This window comes from Maudiozyma barnettii (assembly GCF_903064755.1).
Source record: "Maudiozyma barnettii strain CLIB 1767 genome assembly, contig: KABA2_03, whole genome shotgun sequence".
Taxonomy (NCBI): Eukaryota; Fungi; Ascomycota; class Saccharomycetes; order Saccharomycetales; family Saccharomycetaceae; genus Maudiozyma; species Maudiozyma barnettii.
Window position 1 is genome coordinate 927426 of NW_024545240.1, and position 18246 is coordinate 945671.

An 18246-nucleotide genomic window follows, 5' to 3' on the forward strand; every position below is an offset into this window, starting at 1 on the left:
AAACTATTAAAATGGAGTTAGAGGACCAGAATAGAGTGCTGAATGATATCACTATCCGAAATTCTAACAAATTACCTAGTACGAACTTGAAGCCAAGAAGAAAAGTTCCACCCCCATTACTCGATCCATCGACCTCTACATTAAGTGAATCTGATAAAAAAATAGTCAGTTCTATATATAATGTACGGTACGAAGCTATTAGTAAAGAGATTAATGAATGTATATCTGATTTTGCTAATTTAGATACATTACCTGACTCCTTTGGTGATGATGAAATAACTTTACATGATACCGACAACGACGAGGATCCTTTCAAACTAATCGAAAATGAAGAAACTCGTTTGACTTTAAAACAAGCTGAAGAGAGATATGGTGTGACTTCATCAAACCCTGATGATTCAGATTTTTTGGACCCTGTTCTTGTTGCTGAATATTCCGACAGTATATATAAGTACATGAGAAAACTAGAAGCAAAATATAAGCCAAAGAATGACTATATGAATAATCAGACTTTTTTGGATTGGGAGTTTCGTCGAACATTAGTTGAATGGTTAGTTAATATCCATCTAGATTTAGATTTAATCCCTGAGACTTTATTCTTGGCAGTCAATTTGATGGATAGGTTTTTATCGAAAGAATCGATAACATTGAATAAGTTTAGATTAGTTGGAATTGCTGCATTATTTATTGCTACTAAAATGGAAGAGCATAAAGTACCATCATTAGAGGACGTATTAGAAGCCCTAGATGGTCAATATTCGGCAGAAGAAATTATAGATTCAGAAAGATTTATTCTTGTAACATTAAGGCATAGATTGGGTTGGCCTGGACCAATGTCATTCCTAAGGAAGACTAATAAAGCTGATGATTATAATGATGATATTAGAACACATGCAAAATATTTTCTAGAAGCAACGTTAGTAGAGGCTAAGTTTGTTGCATGTCCACCTAGTTTATTAGCAGCTGGTGCATATTATATTAGTAAATACATGATCACCTCTGATAACTCATGGTCATTAAAACATGTATATTATTCTGGTTATACAAAGGATCAACTTGCACCATTAGTGAAGTTTCTTTTAAAAAATTGTGATAATGGGAAAACTACTCATAAGAATATTAGAAAGAAATACTGCAAGAAAACATATTCATCTACGGTGAAATTATACGAAGCATGGAGAGGAAAACAATAAACAATAAAGAACACAATTATTTGTACCTTTTTATCTTCTCCCCAATATTAAAATACCCTACATTATACTATTTGGTATAACTTGGACGACCATTAATTTGAACAATACCAAAAACAGTTGTCATGTAATAAACAACATTATAATTTATGTTGTCCTATATATATATATATGTACATATATATCGCATTAATAAATAACGAAAGAAACGTATATCAGGAGCACAATGTTCTAAGCTGAATCAACAGAATATTTCTTCTTTCTCTCCTTTGCACTTTCTACTAAACTATCCCAACGTTGTTTTAGACGATCAACTTGTAAATTCAACTTCCTATTTTCCCTTTCTATCTCTTGTATTTTATTCTCGTACTCCTCATACTTTTTTTGCTCATACCAACTTACTTCTTTTCTAAATTGTTCGACATGTTGTTGAATCTTTTCTTCAATTGATTGTGTTCCTTCTTCATTCTGTTGAATATCTTTAGTTTGATTAGAAACAGATAAAATAACATTACTCTGTAGTTTGTTAATAATCCCCAGAAATAATGGATCATTGTTAGGAATAAGTTTGTCATTGCTTATAATATTTTCCCACATTCTGGCACCTCCTGGTTGCATTACAGAAGGGTTCATTCTTAGGTATACTGATCCAAGAAAATTTTGATTTATGCCATTGGAATCTGAACTACTAGGGCAATTATTGTTAGATCCATTTTTGAAGAATTCTGTGTTTTCACCTATTTTATTATTAACTGGGAGAGTAAAATCATTATCAACATGCAGTACGTTTTGAATATCGTATATAGTTTGAGATACGTCCTTTCTTAGCAATTGAACAGCTTCTATCACATTATTTGACAAACCACTCTCTTCTATATTATCTGTAATTTCGTTAATCTCTTTTAATGTTTCTTTATAGTATATTATACTATTTTGCAGATTACCTCTTTTTGTTTCTTGCTCGGCGGTTTCTATTAATTTGTAAACCTAACTAGTAATCTTTTAGGTGCTATCATTAGCATATTAAAGGAACTTATTGTTAGTCCAATAAACATATAATACACTTAATTTATTCAAATACATACATTACATAATGTTGACATTATTCCCTAAACCTTTATGTCGTTAGTCTTTTTAACTTGGTATTGTGTGTTTATCTATATTATTAAAGCTCCCTTTATTTCATTTTTTTAATAAAGCATATTTAGGTGGAGTTACAAATCCAGACTCTATTAATAATTTATACACACTTAATTGAAACAGTCATTGTTTTCGATATATCTTGTTAGAGAGAGAAAGCGCTCATTATTTATAGTAGTAGAATTGCATAGATAATTAAAATCTTCTTGATTAATTTATTTAAATGACTATTTTAATGTTAAAACTAGTTTCAATTGCATCTACATGATGTTATCACCCTCTGCATCAACATCATTATTCTGATCATTGAACTCACCAATTACATTCTCATCTTCCAATAATACCTCATCTAAATAACTTTTCTCCTCCGCAGAAGTATACTCTTCTATTAAGCTTCTAGCTACCTCTCTTGATTCAATAAAATCATCAGCATCAAATATTTCGGATTGCTGGAAGGCATTCAAGAATGCCTTCTTTGAATAAATTTTGTCAAAGGAACCGCACACTTTTTCAAACAATGGTACAACACCAGAACTATTTGATAACATCATACCGTTAACTTGACTCTGCTCTCCATGTAGCCCTTTTAGATAGTGCGATCTTCTTCCATTATTCACGTGGATAATTGTTGGTGACCAAGCTGCAAATTGTAATCGTTGTTGAATCTTATTTATACCTCTTGAAATATCATTCCTTTCAATTTCACCTATTATTGTACTGAAGACATTTAGATAGATAGGTTTCTTAGAATGTTTTGACACTAGCGAATTTGGAGCATCTATCAAATCTAATAGAATATCATACGCAGTATTTCTCTTATAATCCATCCCGCCTGTTACATAATCTGAAGTAAATGGAGTGAATGCAGGAGTTAAAAAGTGTAACTCTGGAGACGGTACTAAAGTAGAAAAAATACTCTGAAGAGAAGAATATAAATAACTTGGGAAACGAATAGAATTTGTGATAGATGAAAGCACAGAAGCTATAAGTTGGTTTGTTTGATTGTAATCAGTTTGATTCTTCTGAAATACTCTCCCAGATAGATTACTTAGAGCATTATTATCAAAGACTACCGATGCATCACTATCTTCTGCTAACCGCCTTAACGTAAGGATTGTATTATATGGTTGAACAACAACTTCTGATTGGTCACTAGGAAACACAGAATACGTTGTCAAAAGTTTTTTCTGGTATCTATCTGCAAGTGCTTCAAGTAAATTTGAGCCTAACCCTGACCCAGTACCACCCGCTACAGAATGTAACAATTGAAAACCTTCGAAATTTTCAGTTGAATCCAATTGTTTATCAATCATGTTTAAGAATGTATCTTGATTCTTTTGACCTTCATCATAACCATTAGCCCAAGAATTACCTGCACCATACCTATCTTCAGATACCCATGTTCCTCTTGGATCAAAAAAATCAGGAAAATAATTCAAATTGTCATTTATTACACTTGGTTCTAAATCGATCATTATTGCTCGTGGAGTATACTTGTTTTCCTGATATTGTTTGAAGAATGGATTTGTGTCATCTTCTTTAAATATTCGTTCTTTAGAATCACCTTGTGAACTTTCTGAAATTTGACCATCCCTTCCAATGCCATGTTCTTTTGTAAGTTGGTCCCAAAATTGTTTTCCTACATGGTTCCCACATTGGCCCACCTGTATAGTTAATATTTCTCCAGTCATTTATCGACAACGTGCCTTGTATGACTTATTTGAGTTGTCGTCTCGAATGAAAATAATGGCACTATTAATTTGGTATTACTTTCTCAATCAATTGTTTTCAGTCAAAGAGGTAGCTCTTTAGGTTAAAATTTGATTTCTTTGTTTACTTTTTATCACTTTCATTAAAACCTCAATCATTTTCATAACGCGTCGCACTAAATCTGGAAGTCTCCATGGCGAAGTGTTGAAAGACTACTTCAAAAACAAATATCACATCGAAGTATCAACTGTAAATATATAAATTAATTTCAAATGTTGATTGTTTATTCCAAAGTAAAGTTATAAGTACAAATAAGTTTATATAATTAGGTGTACGTAGAAAAAATAAAGAGCTCATCAGATTCAGACAAAATACAGCCCTCATTCATTATGTTTATTTCGTATTGCGGTGATTTCCATCACAAACGAATTCTCAAACCAGAAGCAGGTGCACCGATCTTTGTTACTAAAGTAATACTATCAAGCTTACCCTTTTCAGATGCATGATAAACAGCGCCGGTCAATGGATCTTGTGTAAAAGCTGTGTCCTTATATATAGGAGTATGGGTAGCAGCACAGACTTTGAATTCCGCATACGGATCAAAATCAATGGTGACTTCATCACTCGCCTTTGCATCAGCTCTGGATTTTATTTTACGTGCTTGTTCAGCTCTGGTACCAGTAGATACGATTTCTAAGAATTCACTTGCAAAATAAGAAGCTTGAACAAAATTCTTATGTTTGAAATTTTGAGACATGGCAACTTGTAAGGCATTACTTCTGTGTAAAGGTAAGAGATCAGCCTTTGTGAAATATGCTGCAAGCTCCAAGTTACGTTTGATATTGCTTGGATCTAATGAACGACGTTCTAATTCGATAGATAAACCTAATATATATTCTTTGGCAACTCTTAGTGTTTCACGAGCTTTATGTTCATCTTCATCATTGTTAACAGCCAGGAGCACAGTTAGATAGATAATTTCACGGAATACTTCAATAGCTTCTTCAAGCTTGTTAGCCTTGAATAGTTTGAAACCATCTTGCAGTTTTTCAACAACAATAGAAATGTCACCAGAATATGGTAAAATCTCTTCTGAGGTTTCTGTACTGGAACGAATAAAACCTTCGAGGGCTGGCATTTCCACTGGTGTAGAAGCAAGGTATGTCCTACAGCTTGCATATCTTTCGGTGAAATATTTTCTCAATGGTTCAAATTCAACAACACCGACTTGTTTGTTCAAAGCCTCACCAGCTGCACCAAATGCACCAGCTGCAACGAGAACTGATGGTAACTTGGAATTCTTGACCCAAGTGGCAGTTTCGCTACTGCTTTCAGGAGTTGCGATGATTTCTTCATCTTCCTCGATTTGTTCTGTTTCTTCACCCATATCAAGATCTTCGTCACCCATATCCCAGGCGCCAGCCTCTTCATTTTCCGATTCTTCATCAATAAATATACCTTCATCAGCAGCAGCATCAATTTTTGTGGTAATTTCACTCTCTACTGGTTCTTCATTAATCTCCAAATCATCAACTTGGCCCGAGATTGCTTTTTCAAAGTATGATAATTCGGCGTCCTTCAACGGCCATTTTGAGAATGGTTCTGTAGAAGTAGGAGCCTTTGTGTTACTAGCAGCATAAGTGATATCCGGCAAGACAATGTCGCTTTCATTGATTTCAGCTTGAGCAAGGTATTGACTTGCCTTAGCTTCATCACCATTAACCTTGGCAATTGCATAAGCAAGTGGTAGAGAACCACCTTCGGAAAAGATATCAGCTCTGGTAGATGGAGAGTTATTATAGATGGAATTCAAAACCATACCCTTGACGTCACCTCGATTTTCAGCAATGGCTTCCATTTTTGATAGTTTTCCATTATCACCAGTTAACAAATACAGGAATGATAGTCTGTCAAAGGCGTTTTGTGTTTGATAAATCATTTCAGACATTGTAGTGTTACCTTGTAACAATGCTTCTTTGTTTAGTCTTTCCCAGACAGAGGCCTCGTTTATTTTCTTAGCCTCTTCAAGAGCAACAATTAGATTGCCTGATTCTAAAGCTAAATCAAAACGTACTTGTGGATCTTGAACAAATTGCAAAGCAATTTCTGGATAACCTGATTTTTGCAAGTAAGAAATAATATTTTGACCAACCAAATTAGAGTTTTTGATGATTCTAAGCACTTCTGGGAAATTCTTGTTAACCAAGGCTTTCTTGAAACGGTATTCGGTTGGATCAATCGATAAAATTTCAACCTCACCTTCACGATTCAAAGTATAAACGTACTTGTCCTTAACCCTAGTGATGTAAAGAGTATTCTCAAGAGTCTTGATAATACCTCTGTCACCATTCAATAAAGAATATCTAATATGGTTTAATGTAGAGTAAATCAATACACCAGTTTCATCCCAAGCAGCACTCTTAATACGGATGGTTTCGTGCATTGAGTTAATCAATTCCAACTTCTTAGTCGCCAAAGTAATGGTATGTTTGCTCATCAAGGCAACGTATTGTCCATCGTTAGACCAAGAAACGTACTTGACATTCTTAGCAGTGATAGTGGCTAGTTTCTTACCTTGTTGAACATCATATAAAACAACTTCTCTTGGGTGTAATAGCAAGACGTTACCTGGACCACCGTAAACGATGTCCTTAATAGGGTCGTTGATCTTGATAGATTTAGTGGTCTTGTTGTCTAGGTTGCGGATCTCAATGGATTCGGTATTTTTATTGTATACAACAAATCTGTTACGAGCAACAAAAGTGGCGAAGTTACCGGAGTCCTCAATGACATTGGTTGGATCAATTTGACCCGTTGGTTCCTTTGGTAATAATACCAAAGCAAATTTATCATTAGCTTCGTTGACTAATAAAGAGTGTTGTGATGGATTGTATGATATACTTCTGAATGCACTCCAAATTTGACCAATGCTCTTTAATGAAACATAAGGTAAAGAAGAGACACCCTTTATGAAATCGAAGGATTGAACCAACTTTTGTTTGTTAACAAAAAACAATTGATTTTGGTAGATGGTATTACTTGGTCTTTCACGATCCAATTTGAAAATCATAACACCAGAATCATGAGCGGCCCCAAACAAGTTGATGTTTGGATGAGAGGCAATCAACCAGAATCTATCGTTTTCTCTCTTGAATTGTTTCACAGGGACTCTCTTATCAAGATCCCAGATTCTTAAAGTTTTATCTTCACCGGCAGATAGAATTAAGTTTTGATGAGGATGGAAAGTAACACAATCAACATTGTTAGTATGACCTCTACAAGTGTCGACTTCCCATGCTTTAGTGGCACTCATTCTCCATAGTTTTACTTGGCGATCGTCACCACCAGAGACAATCAATGGTAAAGTAGGATGGAATGAAGCCCAATTGACACCTCTAGTGTGACCTTCCAAGATAAATTTAACTAGATAGTCTCCGAACCCACCATCTAATAAATTTTGTTGAGCAATCATTTGGTCCTCGACGGTCATGGCACCAGGAGCAGAATGTTTCTTTCTTAGACCGGAAATATCCCAGATCCTAACTGTTTCATCAAGGGAGGCAGAGACGATCAAGTCTTCAGTTGGATGGAACTGAGCACACATGACGAAATGGTTGTGACCAGTCAAACATGCGATCTCTTTACGATTTTGCCAATTCCAGATTCTAATGGTTTGATCATCAGAAGCAGTGATCAACCATGGTAATTCGTTATGGAAGAAAACGGTACGGACATAGTCCAAATGACCAGTAAATGTATGAATACATTTGTTAGTATCTAAAGACCAGATCTTGATGGTAGTATCATCACCTGTTGAGGCGAAGATAGGTTGAGTTGGATGGAAATCAACACCACGGACAGGTCCTTCATGACCTTCGAATCTATGTAGTAAGGTCCCCATTCTATAATCCCATAATTGAATGGTAGAAGAGAACAAAGCCACTAGAACCCATGGTCTGGAAGGATGGAATGCGATCCCTTTAGCCCTAGTAGACTTTGACTCAAACTTAGTTAGCATCTTCATCTTGTCTTGGTTATATTTAAATTAAAATCAGTCTGGAACGGGGGAATACAAATGATATCAGTTCAATATCAGCCCTGTTTTTTTCCTGTCTCCTTTTGATTTATCAGTAGTGCACAATATATCAAAACTTCGATCAAAGATTAATCAATTAGTGAAAATACTTGTGTTATAACTTTGCTTGTTATTTGATCTTCAAACCAGGGTATGTATATCTAAGCACAGCAACAGTAATATAATCAATTGATGATGTAATAGTTCACTATCAAAAAAATATCAATTCAACAAATAGTTCAACTACGTAGATAAAACTGACAGTCAATGCTATCTCTTTTTCTTTCTTCTGTGTGTATATGTCTGTTTGTTCTATGGATCGTTAAACTAATTCCTGGCAATTCTAAATTTACACGTATTCCAACTTTCTCAAGTTCGTTAGATTTTACTGTTCTTCTCTCTGTCTCTCTCAACGTTTTCCCCCATTTTGTTCTTTGTTACCGGCCCTCTCCCCTTTCGCACAGAAAAGACAGCAAAGATAAATTTTGTTTTTGGCGTTGCTTCGCTTTGGGCTCAGTCTGCCTCGAGGCTGTTCGTTGCGCAGAATTAATTGAAAGAGTGACAGAGAGGGTAACGAGCATTGAGAGGACAGAAATATATGATTAATTTTATTGAATTTATAGAAGTACACTGGTGATATAGACAGATTTTTATATATGTTCTACGACAAACCATTATGGAAAAAAGAATATTAATGCAGCAATTATTACAAAGATGAACCAAATTCAGACAGTGACATCAAAACGGGTTGGCAGATGATTTTGATGGCGTGGAATCGTCAGTTTTATATTTGTTAGTCAGCTCGTTACTGTAAAATCTTATTCAATATTTGTACTTTAGTTAGATTTAATTTATTATTATCATCAATAAGATCGATCTTGGAAAAATCTAATAATCTTTTCTTATCATGAATTATAGCTTCCAGACTTGTGATATTTTTGTTATGATTTTTATTCATGGATTCTGAACTGTTTGTTGACTTTTGAATGGATGCATCTTTCAAACGAGCAGAAGGGTACCTTTTCTTAAAGAATTTTGATCTTTTACTTCGTGTAGTAGACCCTGAATCCCTTAATGATTTAACTCTTGGAGTATAATCACAATGCCACTCCAAAGAATCTTCACTGAATTTAGGTTCGGCATCATGGTCGTAACTACATGTAGTCATTAATAATTCCGTAATATCAAATTGACGTTGATATGTTCTTCTAGTGATACATTTATAAATTTCATTAAAATAATCATTTTGTTTAGGTTCAATACGGATCTCTTTCACTCTTGAATAAAATTGTCCATATTGTAAAATATCAGGAGAATTTTCCCAATCAATGGGTCCTCCAGCCCATTCAATCGTCCCCGGATGATTATCCTTATCACCTCCTGGCCATATGGCAATCTCTAATCTTGATGGAGTCTGTGGATATTTATAATGTTTTGTGATGGGATCCCAAGTGTCTTTTTTAAATAATGTTCTAACTGGTCTACCATCAATCAACCATATTATTCTTTCCTCATTCCAATCAAATCCATATTTATGATAATTTTCATATGAATCTGTATAAATTGGTTGTCTTTGCATTCTAGTATAATCCAATTCTGTTTGATAATACCAATTTGTTTGAGCATCAAACGGTTGATTTCCCAAAAATTCAAAATCTATTTCATCACCAACTTGAGACATTAAAACAATTGCAGTGACAACACCTTGAGATCTACCAGTTTTTAAAGATACAGTGGCTTTCCCATATAAGAATTCTCTAGCGGAAGCAATTAATGAGCCTGTACTATACTTTGGCATAGTCAACAATATTTCACCTGAATCGTCATCAATCTTAGTGTTACCACTATAGATAAAATCGTAATCATATAACATATCTTGAGCCTCTCTATCACTTTTAGTTATTAAAAATTTGGAATGATGAATGAATCTCTTCTTATGCATTGAAGCCTCCAGAGGTATATTTTTTGATGGGGTTTCGAACATGGATTCTTTATTATTAATCTTATTATCATTTTCAGTTGAATATCTCCCATTCTTAGAGGTAATTTTAAATTTATTTGAGAGAAAATCATGATGAAATACAGCATTAAATGGATACACCAATACCGGCAATGGGATACAGCTATCTTCGTCAAAGGAATACCTAGGGTCACAACCGCCAACACAAGTTGGTCCGGAACCACATTCTCCGTATGGAGAACAACAAGGCCATTCCTCGGGACAATTAGAGTCCTTAGAACAAAAAATGGGTGTTGACGGTTTGAACGTTTCTTGTTCATTGGCTTTAATTAATGGTATTGACCAAGAAAAGGGTAATATTAACGTTAATAATATAAAATAACAACGAACCATAATTTTTATTGTGGGTTGCTTCTTAATCTTGTTACGATTATAAACAGTTAATGAGTTGTTCAGTACGTTTCTTGTAACGTATGAGTTGTAAATACCATTAAAATATTAATATATATTCTTTGTTTTGTTTTGTGTGACATTCTTCTTACTATGGTGTCGCACATAAACATATCTAGTTGAATTTGCGACATTTCAAGCAGGCAGGAAAAGGAGACATAATTAATCGTACTATTAGACTTATATGTATGCAATGAAACAAGTAAATACTTACATACGCACAACTATGTGCGTAGAATACGATTCCCTAAGACGCAGAACTTACGGCGCGTCTCGTCTGCCTCAAAGGGTGCAATATGTGACAATTGCACCAAAATAGAGGTGTATCTTATACATATGTGTGTGAAATGACAGAAATTCACCTTTCATTCACTCAGATTCTGATATTGATTACCAGTACATATTACAGTTGAAACATTCTTCACTGAACTAATCACTTCCAATTACTTAAGATTACGGTAACTCACAACGCCCTATTTCCATTTATATAATTTTATATAATGAGTAGACTGTCCATATTAATTACGTGATAGCATCATGTTACACGAACCACTAACAAATATCCTATGAGCAAATATTTGTTTTTCTCACATTTCATACTGGGCAGTTCGATTGAGCAAATTAAAAGAAAGCATACATCTACTGGTGATAAGGCTACTTTTCTGCTTCGTTGTGCACATTTTGTTGATGTGGCGCCTGTTGAGGGTGCCGCTGTGTGCAGTTCAAAGTGTCACAGTGCAGTTAATTAGGTAAAAGAGACACAGGCAGAGCAGATGAACTGGAAGAACTGGAAGAATCCTTGAAGGTTTGTCATGTTCCTTGAGAAAGAAGGTGGAACTAATAAGTGATAGTGGTACTCATCTCGTCTTAGGTACTTTGTTTATATATTTATTTATTTTAACGTTTGATATGTGGCTACAATGCTTGATATTATAAGGTGCAGATATATTAGCCATGTTGATATTGACTAGCCCCGGACCGATATATGCTCTTCTGCAATGATTAATCTGTTCAGACATTGTAACTTGTAGTTACCTAAAGTTCGAAGAGCTGCTTGGTTTTTCTTCTTTCTTTTCTTTCGTTAGATCTTGGTTGTTCAAGGTATCCTGACAAAAAAAATTATATATAAAGATTGGGTTAGTTATACTTTTGAAGGGTGTCGAACTCAATTCTTCCCTCTTTGTTAATGTTTCATTTATATTTTGATTAAACAATATACATATATAAAATATATAAAATTCATATTGGAATGAGATTCATTACAGGACCTTCTGTGCTCTGGTTTGTATATTTTCTTTCAGGAGTCATAGCACTATCTTCTTTGGATTCATCAGTTGCTACAGCCTGTCTGAAATATAATGCGTTGTTTAAATGGAACTGCACATCGAATAAAAAATATTCGTGTCTTTGTCAAGATATTAATTGGTTACAAACATTAACTTATTGTGTCAATTATGGTGCTGATCATGAAACACCATTGAAACATGCTATGAGACATATACGATTGAGATGTAAATCTGGTGATATTGATTTCACCACTGAGCAATTACAACAAATTTATGAAAATGGTACTTTATATACAAGACCTATCATATCAAATGACACTACCACTAGAGTCATAGGGACATTGATTCCTGACGAAACTACATTTGATTATTATTTGACAAAATATAAACAGACTTCTCTGTTTGTCACTAGATCTCAATGGTATGGTTGGGGTTTGATATTTTATTGGGTTACAATCATTTTAATTAGTACAATTTTTAATATTAATAGAAAAATGATTGGATTTAAAACTTTTTTCCAAAATGTTTGGATTAAAAGAAATGTTGCGATCCCTTCAGTGGGTAAACATTATAAAGAACGTACTTTTCTTTTATTTCGTTGTATTCCAATTAATTTCCCAACTAGATTGGACGCTTTGATTGTAACTGTTTTTGTTATCTTAACAATTATCTTTTGTGGGATGGATTATGATATTCATTTACCACATCCAAATTATCCTGATCAATGGAGACTTAATGCTAGAATGTTAAATTATAGAGTAGATCAAATGGCACTTACTTTGTTTCCAGTTATTTACATGTTTGGTATAAGAAATAACCCCTTTATTGCATTATCTGGGTTTTCTATTGGTTCCTTCAATTATTTCCATAGATGGTGTGCATACGTGGCGTCCTGTTTGGTATTGGTACATGCAGTGTTATGGACAGTTTATTCTCAAAGGTATTCTACATATCATCATTACATCTCACAGGAATATTTCCAATGGGGGATTGCTGCTACTGTGATGATGTTTGTTTTATGCTCTCATAGTGAAAAGATCTTTAGAGATAGATTTTACGAATTCTTCTTATTTTTCCATAAAGCTATGAATGTAATATTTATCGTAGGTTTGTATTACCACATTGCATCATTCGGTTGGTTGAATTGGGTTTGGGCCCTTGTTGGTATATGGGCCGGTGATAGATTTTTAAGGTTTGGTTGGATTGTCATCAATGGTGGAATTCATAATGCAACTTTGACGGATTGTTTTAATGGTGTCATAAAAATTTCTATTCCAAAACCCAGATTTTTCAAATATCAACCTGGGATGTTTGTTTACTTGTACTTCCTTGGATTAAATGAACCTTGGTTTTGTTCTTTACAATCCCATCCATTTACAATCTTAAGTGAACCACAAATAGATGAAAGCCAACCAGGTAATTTAATAATTTATTTCAAAGTTAATAAAGGTATCACTAAACGTTTATTAAAGAGGTTGGAAAAAAGTGGTAAACAGAGTATCACTTGTAAAGTACTATTGGAGGGGCCTTATGGTGTCCAATTACCACAATTAACGTCTATTACAGAGAATTATTCAGGTATATGTGCAGGTCTGGGAATTACAGCTGTGTATCCTGAATTGTATCATGCAGCTCAAAAGACTGAAAATATTGAAGGGTTCTCTCATAATTTGACTTGGATCATTAATAACCCTTCACATGTGGAATGGTTTCATCAGGAATTGACTCTGTTGTCTCAATTGAATTGTAACGTAGAAATCATTTGTACAGCAAGAACGTCTAATAATACCCCAGTAGATGAAAAAATGAAAGGATTTAAAGATAAGTTGCAATTCACTACAGCAACAGATTCTGGTAGTTCCGCTACCTCTACGAATGACCGTTACGCTAAATCTCATTATGAAATCCAATATATTGAAGCTAGGCCCGATTTGGGGCAATTGATAGCCTCTCGAATTTCAAAATCTCAAAATCAATCTTCACAACCAACAGATTTGAATATCTTGACATGTGGTCCCTCCAGTTTCAATGATAAAATTAGATTTCATATGACTGAGGAACTTGCAAAAAATATCTCAATAAATGTCAATTTCGATGAAAAGAGTTTCACATGGTAAATTGGTAAGTATATAATAAAGTATGTGTACTAACTAAATTATGCTTATAAATATCCTCTATAAATATATTCCTCTATAAATATAAAAATTATTAAATCTTAAGAAACGTTTCTAATCATTCTATCATCCCTCGCTATTTCTCGTCTTTGTCTTGCATAGCTAATAACTCCTTCCATTTCTCTGCCAACTCCCTTATCGAATTAGGATCTAAACTGGCCTGTACAACATCATCTGGTACTTGATTCTCGGAGTGTTCCTTACATGCAAATCTACCTGTATTATTTTTTAGGACTAATCTCAATTCATAATCATTTTCTTCATTTTGTTCTTTAGTTATGAGTTCATTCCAAGAAAACATCAAAGGATCGGTCTTTTTAGCAAATGGATTAATATCAATTAAAAATATTTTATCAAATGGTCTTGGGATATAAATATCTAGGACTAAACTATCATCGGGGAATTTTGGAATCACAATATCCTCCACAAATTCATCTATTAAATCTTTAAATGTGTCTGACAATGGTTTTAGGTAGTCGTAATAATTTAAGTCTCTTTGTGATACACCGACAATTTGTTTATCTTTAACAAATACTCTAAATTCTAATGCCGGATTTATATCGAACCATTTTCTTAAAATTAGTTCAAATGTTGGATTTTCCATTTTATTATCATTATCTTGACAATCATCAAAGGCATATTGTAAATCATGCATAATATAATTTGAAGCATTTAATATTAAGTAAAGTTCATTCACCTCTGTACATTTCATCGAATTATTAGGTAATATCCAAGTGGCATCCTGTGGTGCAGACCAATTCAACTTAGGTGCAACAGCACCTAATTTTTCCAACATACCTTTCAGTTTATCATGAAATTCAGGAAAATCTACCACTGGATCTAGCTTAGGATTCTGAGGCTTTTTATCTTCTTCATCATTGTAATCATCAAGGTCACTCGAATTATGTTCCTCTTCTTCCCAGTCACTATATTCATTTTCTTCATTTTCCTCAATCGGACCTGTATAGAATGACGAAGTGTGTTGTTCAGAAGGTAGCATAATACCATCTTGTTCTAAGTATTGGACAAACTCTTTTGGTACGGGTTTTATTATCTCTGTCTTTGGAGTATAAGCTTTAAAAAGTGGGTACCAGTGTGAAAACGAACAGTTTTCAATTTGTCTTCTGGTAACACACAGATCCCTAAATGACTTATAATTTTCACTCATAATATTGGTAACTTTATTTGATGATGGTATTATTACTTGAGATGCTAACTTTGGATGAAAATTAGTTAAGTTATTCAATTAATTGTACCTATAATACATGCTTTTGAAAAATCATTATGTAATAAATTTTCAAGATTTTCTCAGCTCATCGCTTCTTCGCATTTAACACTTTCAAAGAAAGCAATTCTGACTAATTTTCATGTGTAGAAGAAATATGTTGTAATGAATATATGACATCAAATATAAGTAATTATATTTAGATAAATTTTGTTTTATATACGAGATAGTGCACTGTTATATCTTGAGGAATTTAACTGCATTTCTGCTCAGAGCATAGGATGCACCACTTAATACAGTAGTCCCACCCACGATGAATCCTAACCATTTAAAACTAGCCAGTAATACATTATTATCCTTATCTTCCTCGTCGTTTTCTTCAGCTTCTATGTCTGTTTTGTCGTCTTTTATTAACACTACGACACCTAGTCCTAGATATATCATCTGTAAGAAAGTATTCCATTTAGAAATTTGAGATGGTTTCACCTTAGCGCTGGGGTATTTGAAAAAGTTCCAGTATGAGTTCCAAGTAACCCCTTTGTAAACTTTTTTCAATGATGTGTATCTTAATATAAATGCAGTCACGGCTAATCCAAAATCTCTCCCTATAATCACGAATGCAAGTGGTAAAGGAATAATTGCAGGGCCAGAAGGTATAGTCATTGCCACGGTAGTAACAAGCATTAATAGTTTATCAGCCATCGGATCTAAGATCGTACCAGCCATAGACCCCAAATTGTATTTTCTTGCTATATAACCATCAAGGAAGTCCGTTACACAGCAGTATGCAAATATACCAAGTGCTGGAGTCAAATTGTTTGTTATGATGAAATGCCCAATAAATGGTGTTGCTGCTATTCTTGAAATTGTTAAAGCATTGGGTATAGTTAATACTTTGTTAGACCGTGGAGGTTTAACATGTTTCTGTTTATTTAATATTATTGACGATGTGTGTATGCTAGTTCTTGAATTACATGTTGCAACAACTCTTCTAATGGCTGTTGTTCTACTACCGATGAGGCGATACATATGTCTTATATTTAAGAGAAGAAAAAAATGTGCAGTCTTTGAAGTTGTGAAGTTGGATTGTAAAATGTACCTCTCAGGATAATACTTCGATCAAAAATATGAATGTTATTTAACGTTTCCAACATTAGCATAGATCATTAAATCTTCGTCCTCTTCATCTTCTTTGTAGATAGCCAAGAGTTCCTTTTTTTTTCAAATTGAATTAGTCTTCGTTCTGTTCGGGCTCTCGAGTGAAAATAAGTTACTATGAATATCTAATCGCATACATAGAATAATAACGACATCAAAAAAAAATATCTAAATTTTATAATCAGACTTTCTTTACATATGTCAAAGCAAAAGCAAAAATTACATAAGCTATTTAAGAAAACATCTTAGACAAAGATTTCTTTTGCTCAGCGACTTGAGAACGTCTTTGTTCCTTTGTGTCCTTAATCGCCTTTTGAATACCTGCGTCATGAGGATGGAATGTTGCTGCCATCTCCAAGTCAGCCAATGCCATGTCTGTATCCTTTACAGCTGCATATGCTAGACCTCTACGGTATAGAGCCTTAGCCTTTGAGACGTCGTCTGCAGCACCGGCATATAGGACCTCGGAACTTGCAGTCAACACAACACTATATTCTTTCAATCTTAATGCGACCAAAGCGATATTTAGTGGGATTGCAACTTTCAAGCCATCTATCTTCTTCATACGTTCTTCAGGTAAATCTTCTGGGAAGTATTCCTTTAAGAATTTATCACATTTTTGATATTTCTCCAAAGAAGCAGTATAATTTTGTTTCTTGAATTGTTCAGTACCAATATTTTTAACAAATTCAATTGCAGTCAATACAGACATAAAATCGTTCAAATCGACTTTAGTGTCATCCTTCAATGAAGATTCATAATTATCTCCGAATTCATCAACAGGTGTTTCTTCAGCGTTTTCAGGGACTATGTAATCATCTGGCAAAACACCACAATCGGTAATCTTAACGTCTCTAATAGGTTTATCATTTTCTTTATCAGTTTGATTCTTTTCTATTAAACGAACGATTCTTTTCCCCTGGATGACTTTCCCAAAGACAACATGTTTCCCATCCAAATGAGGAGTTGGAGCACAAGTAATAAACACTTGGGATCCGTTTGTGTTTGGACCTGCATTTGCCATTGATAATAGGAATGGTTCATCGTGTTTCATAGTGAAATTTTCATCTTCAAATTTTTCACCATATATACTTTCACCACCGGTCCCATCACCTTTTGTGAAATCACCAAATTGTAGCATAAAATCTGGGATCACACGATGGAAGAGAGAATCCTTGTATGATAGTGGGATTGATGGATCAGATTTGCACATCCCTTCATCACCGGCACATAAATGGTAGAAATTGTCTGTAGTTCTTGGAACTATATCATTAAACAATTCAAAGACGATACGACCCTTTGATTGGCCGCCAATTGAAATATCGATAAAAGTTTTTTGTCTGGACATAGCGTAGCTTAGATAGTGGTATGGTATACGTTCAGATTAATGATTTAGTAAATATAAATTAACTCAGAAAGTATCAATTAACTAATTCATTGTTTCGTTATTTCATTATTCCATTTATATATATATAAGAAGTATATATTATTCAATGATTTGAAGGGGCGATTAGGCGGGAAATTTAATGAAAAATTATTTGAAGAAAAAAAACATTAATCGAATTCCATAGAATATTATAGAAGGAAACCCCCAAGTATATATACATATATACATGTATTATCATTCTCTATCGACAGTGTTTACACGTTCTCTATTACCATTCTGTTCCCAACATTTCCTAAAGGCTTCCATTTCTCCAAAACATTTCCCCCAATCTCCTGTATCTGCGTGACATAATTGTAATGCCATATTTTGTACATAACAACCTGTATCGTTAATTCTCTTATCCCAATCATCTAAATCATTTTCGGCTTGTTGTTCTTTATATTCTTCCAATGCCTCTTTATAGTACTCCGAGACCGGTTCACTCATTGTTG

General features: G+C 34.0%; 10 protein-coding genes across 10 annotated transcripts; 2 read left to right on the forward strand and 8 right to left on the reverse strand.

Annotated features, from left to right (window-relative positions):
• Nucleotides 1-11: 11 nt before the first annotated feature.
• CLB4 (B-type cyclin CLB4) lies at nt 12-1193 on the forward strand (the record flags this gene model as incomplete). Its single annotated transcript, XM_041549879.1, has 1 exon — nt 12-1193. The coding sequence occupies one exon, from the start codon at nt 12-14 to the stop codon at nt 1191-1193; it is 1182 nt and encodes a 393-aa protein (XP_041405813.1).
• A 228-nt stretch (nt 1194-1421) lies between these two features.
• On the reverse strand, nt 1422-2293 carry ATG38 (Atg38p; the record flags this gene model as incomplete). The annotated part of the gene is made up of 2 exons (XM_041549880.1): nt 1422-2177; nt 2276-2293. The coding sequence occupies 2 exons, from the start codon at nt 2291-2293 to the stop codon at nt 1422-1424; spliced, it is 774 nt and encodes a 257-aa protein (XP_041405814.1).
• Nucleotides 2294-2590: 297 nt separating this feature from the next.
• TUB4 (gamma-tubulin) lies at nt 2591-4021 on the reverse strand (the record flags this gene model as incomplete). The annotated part of the gene is made up of 1 exon (XM_041549881.1): nt 2591-4021. The coding sequence occupies one exon, from the start codon at nt 4019-4021 to the stop codon at nt 2591-2593; it is 1431 nt and encodes a 476-aa protein (XP_041405815.1).
• Nucleotides 4022-4458: 437 nt separating this feature from the next.
• On the reverse strand, nt 4459-8064 carry KABA2_03S09526 (uncharacterized protein; the record flags this gene model as incomplete). Its single annotated transcript, XM_041549882.1, has 1 exon — nt 4459-8064. One exon carries the CDS (start codon nt 8062-8064, stop codon nt 4459-4461), a length of 3606 nt encoding a protein of 1201 aa, XP_041405816.1.
• Nucleotides 8065-8920: 856 nt separating this feature from the next.
• CRR1 (putative glycosylase) lies at nt 8921-10468 on the reverse strand (the record flags this gene model as incomplete). The annotated part of the gene is made up of 1 exon (XM_041549883.1): nt 8921-10468. One exon carries the CDS (start codon nt 10466-10468, stop codon nt 8921-8923), a length of 1548 nt encoding a protein of 515 aa, XP_041405817.1.
• Nucleotides 10469-11774: 1306 nt separating this feature from the next.
• Nucleotides 11775-13928, forward strand: FRE1 (ferric/cupric-chelate reductase; the record flags this gene model as incomplete). The annotated part of the gene is made up of 1 exon (XM_041549884.1): nt 11775-13928. One exon carries the CDS (start codon nt 11775-11777, stop codon nt 13926-13928), a length of 2154 nt encoding a protein of 717 aa, XP_041405818.1.
• Nucleotides 13929-14061: 133 nt separating this feature from the next.
• Nucleotides 14062-15153, reverse strand: CDC123 (cell proliferation protein CDC123; the record flags this gene model as incomplete). The annotated part of the gene is made up of 1 exon (XM_041549885.1): nt 14062-15153. One exon carries the CDS (start codon nt 15151-15153, stop codon nt 14062-14064), a length of 1092 nt encoding a protein of 363 aa, XP_041405819.1.
• A 294-nt stretch (nt 15154-15447) lies between these two features.
• CRD1 (cardiolipin synthase) lies at nt 15448-16239 on the reverse strand (the record flags this gene model as incomplete). The annotated part of the gene is made up of 1 exon (XM_041549886.1): nt 15448-16239. The coding sequence occupies one exon, from the start codon at nt 16237-16239 to the stop codon at nt 15448-15450; it is 792 nt and encodes a 263-aa protein (XP_041405820.1).
• Nucleotides 16240-16600: 361 nt separating this feature from the next.
• On the reverse strand, nt 16601-17716 carry CPR6 (peptidylprolyl isomerase CPR6; the record flags this gene model as incomplete). The annotated part of the gene is made up of 1 exon (XM_041549887.1): nt 16601-17716. The coding sequence occupies one exon, from the start codon at nt 17714-17716 to the stop codon at nt 16601-16603; it is 1116 nt and encodes a 371-aa protein (XP_041405821.1).
• Nucleotides 17717-17989: 273 nt separating this feature from the next.
• Nucleotides 17990-18241, reverse strand: COA4 (Coa4p; the record flags this gene model as incomplete). The annotated part of the gene is made up of 1 exon (XM_041549888.1): nt 17990-18241. One exon carries the CDS (start codon nt 18239-18241, stop codon nt 17990-17992), a length of 252 nt encoding a protein of 83 aa, XP_041405822.1.
• Nucleotides 18242-18246: the final 5 nt, after the last annotated feature.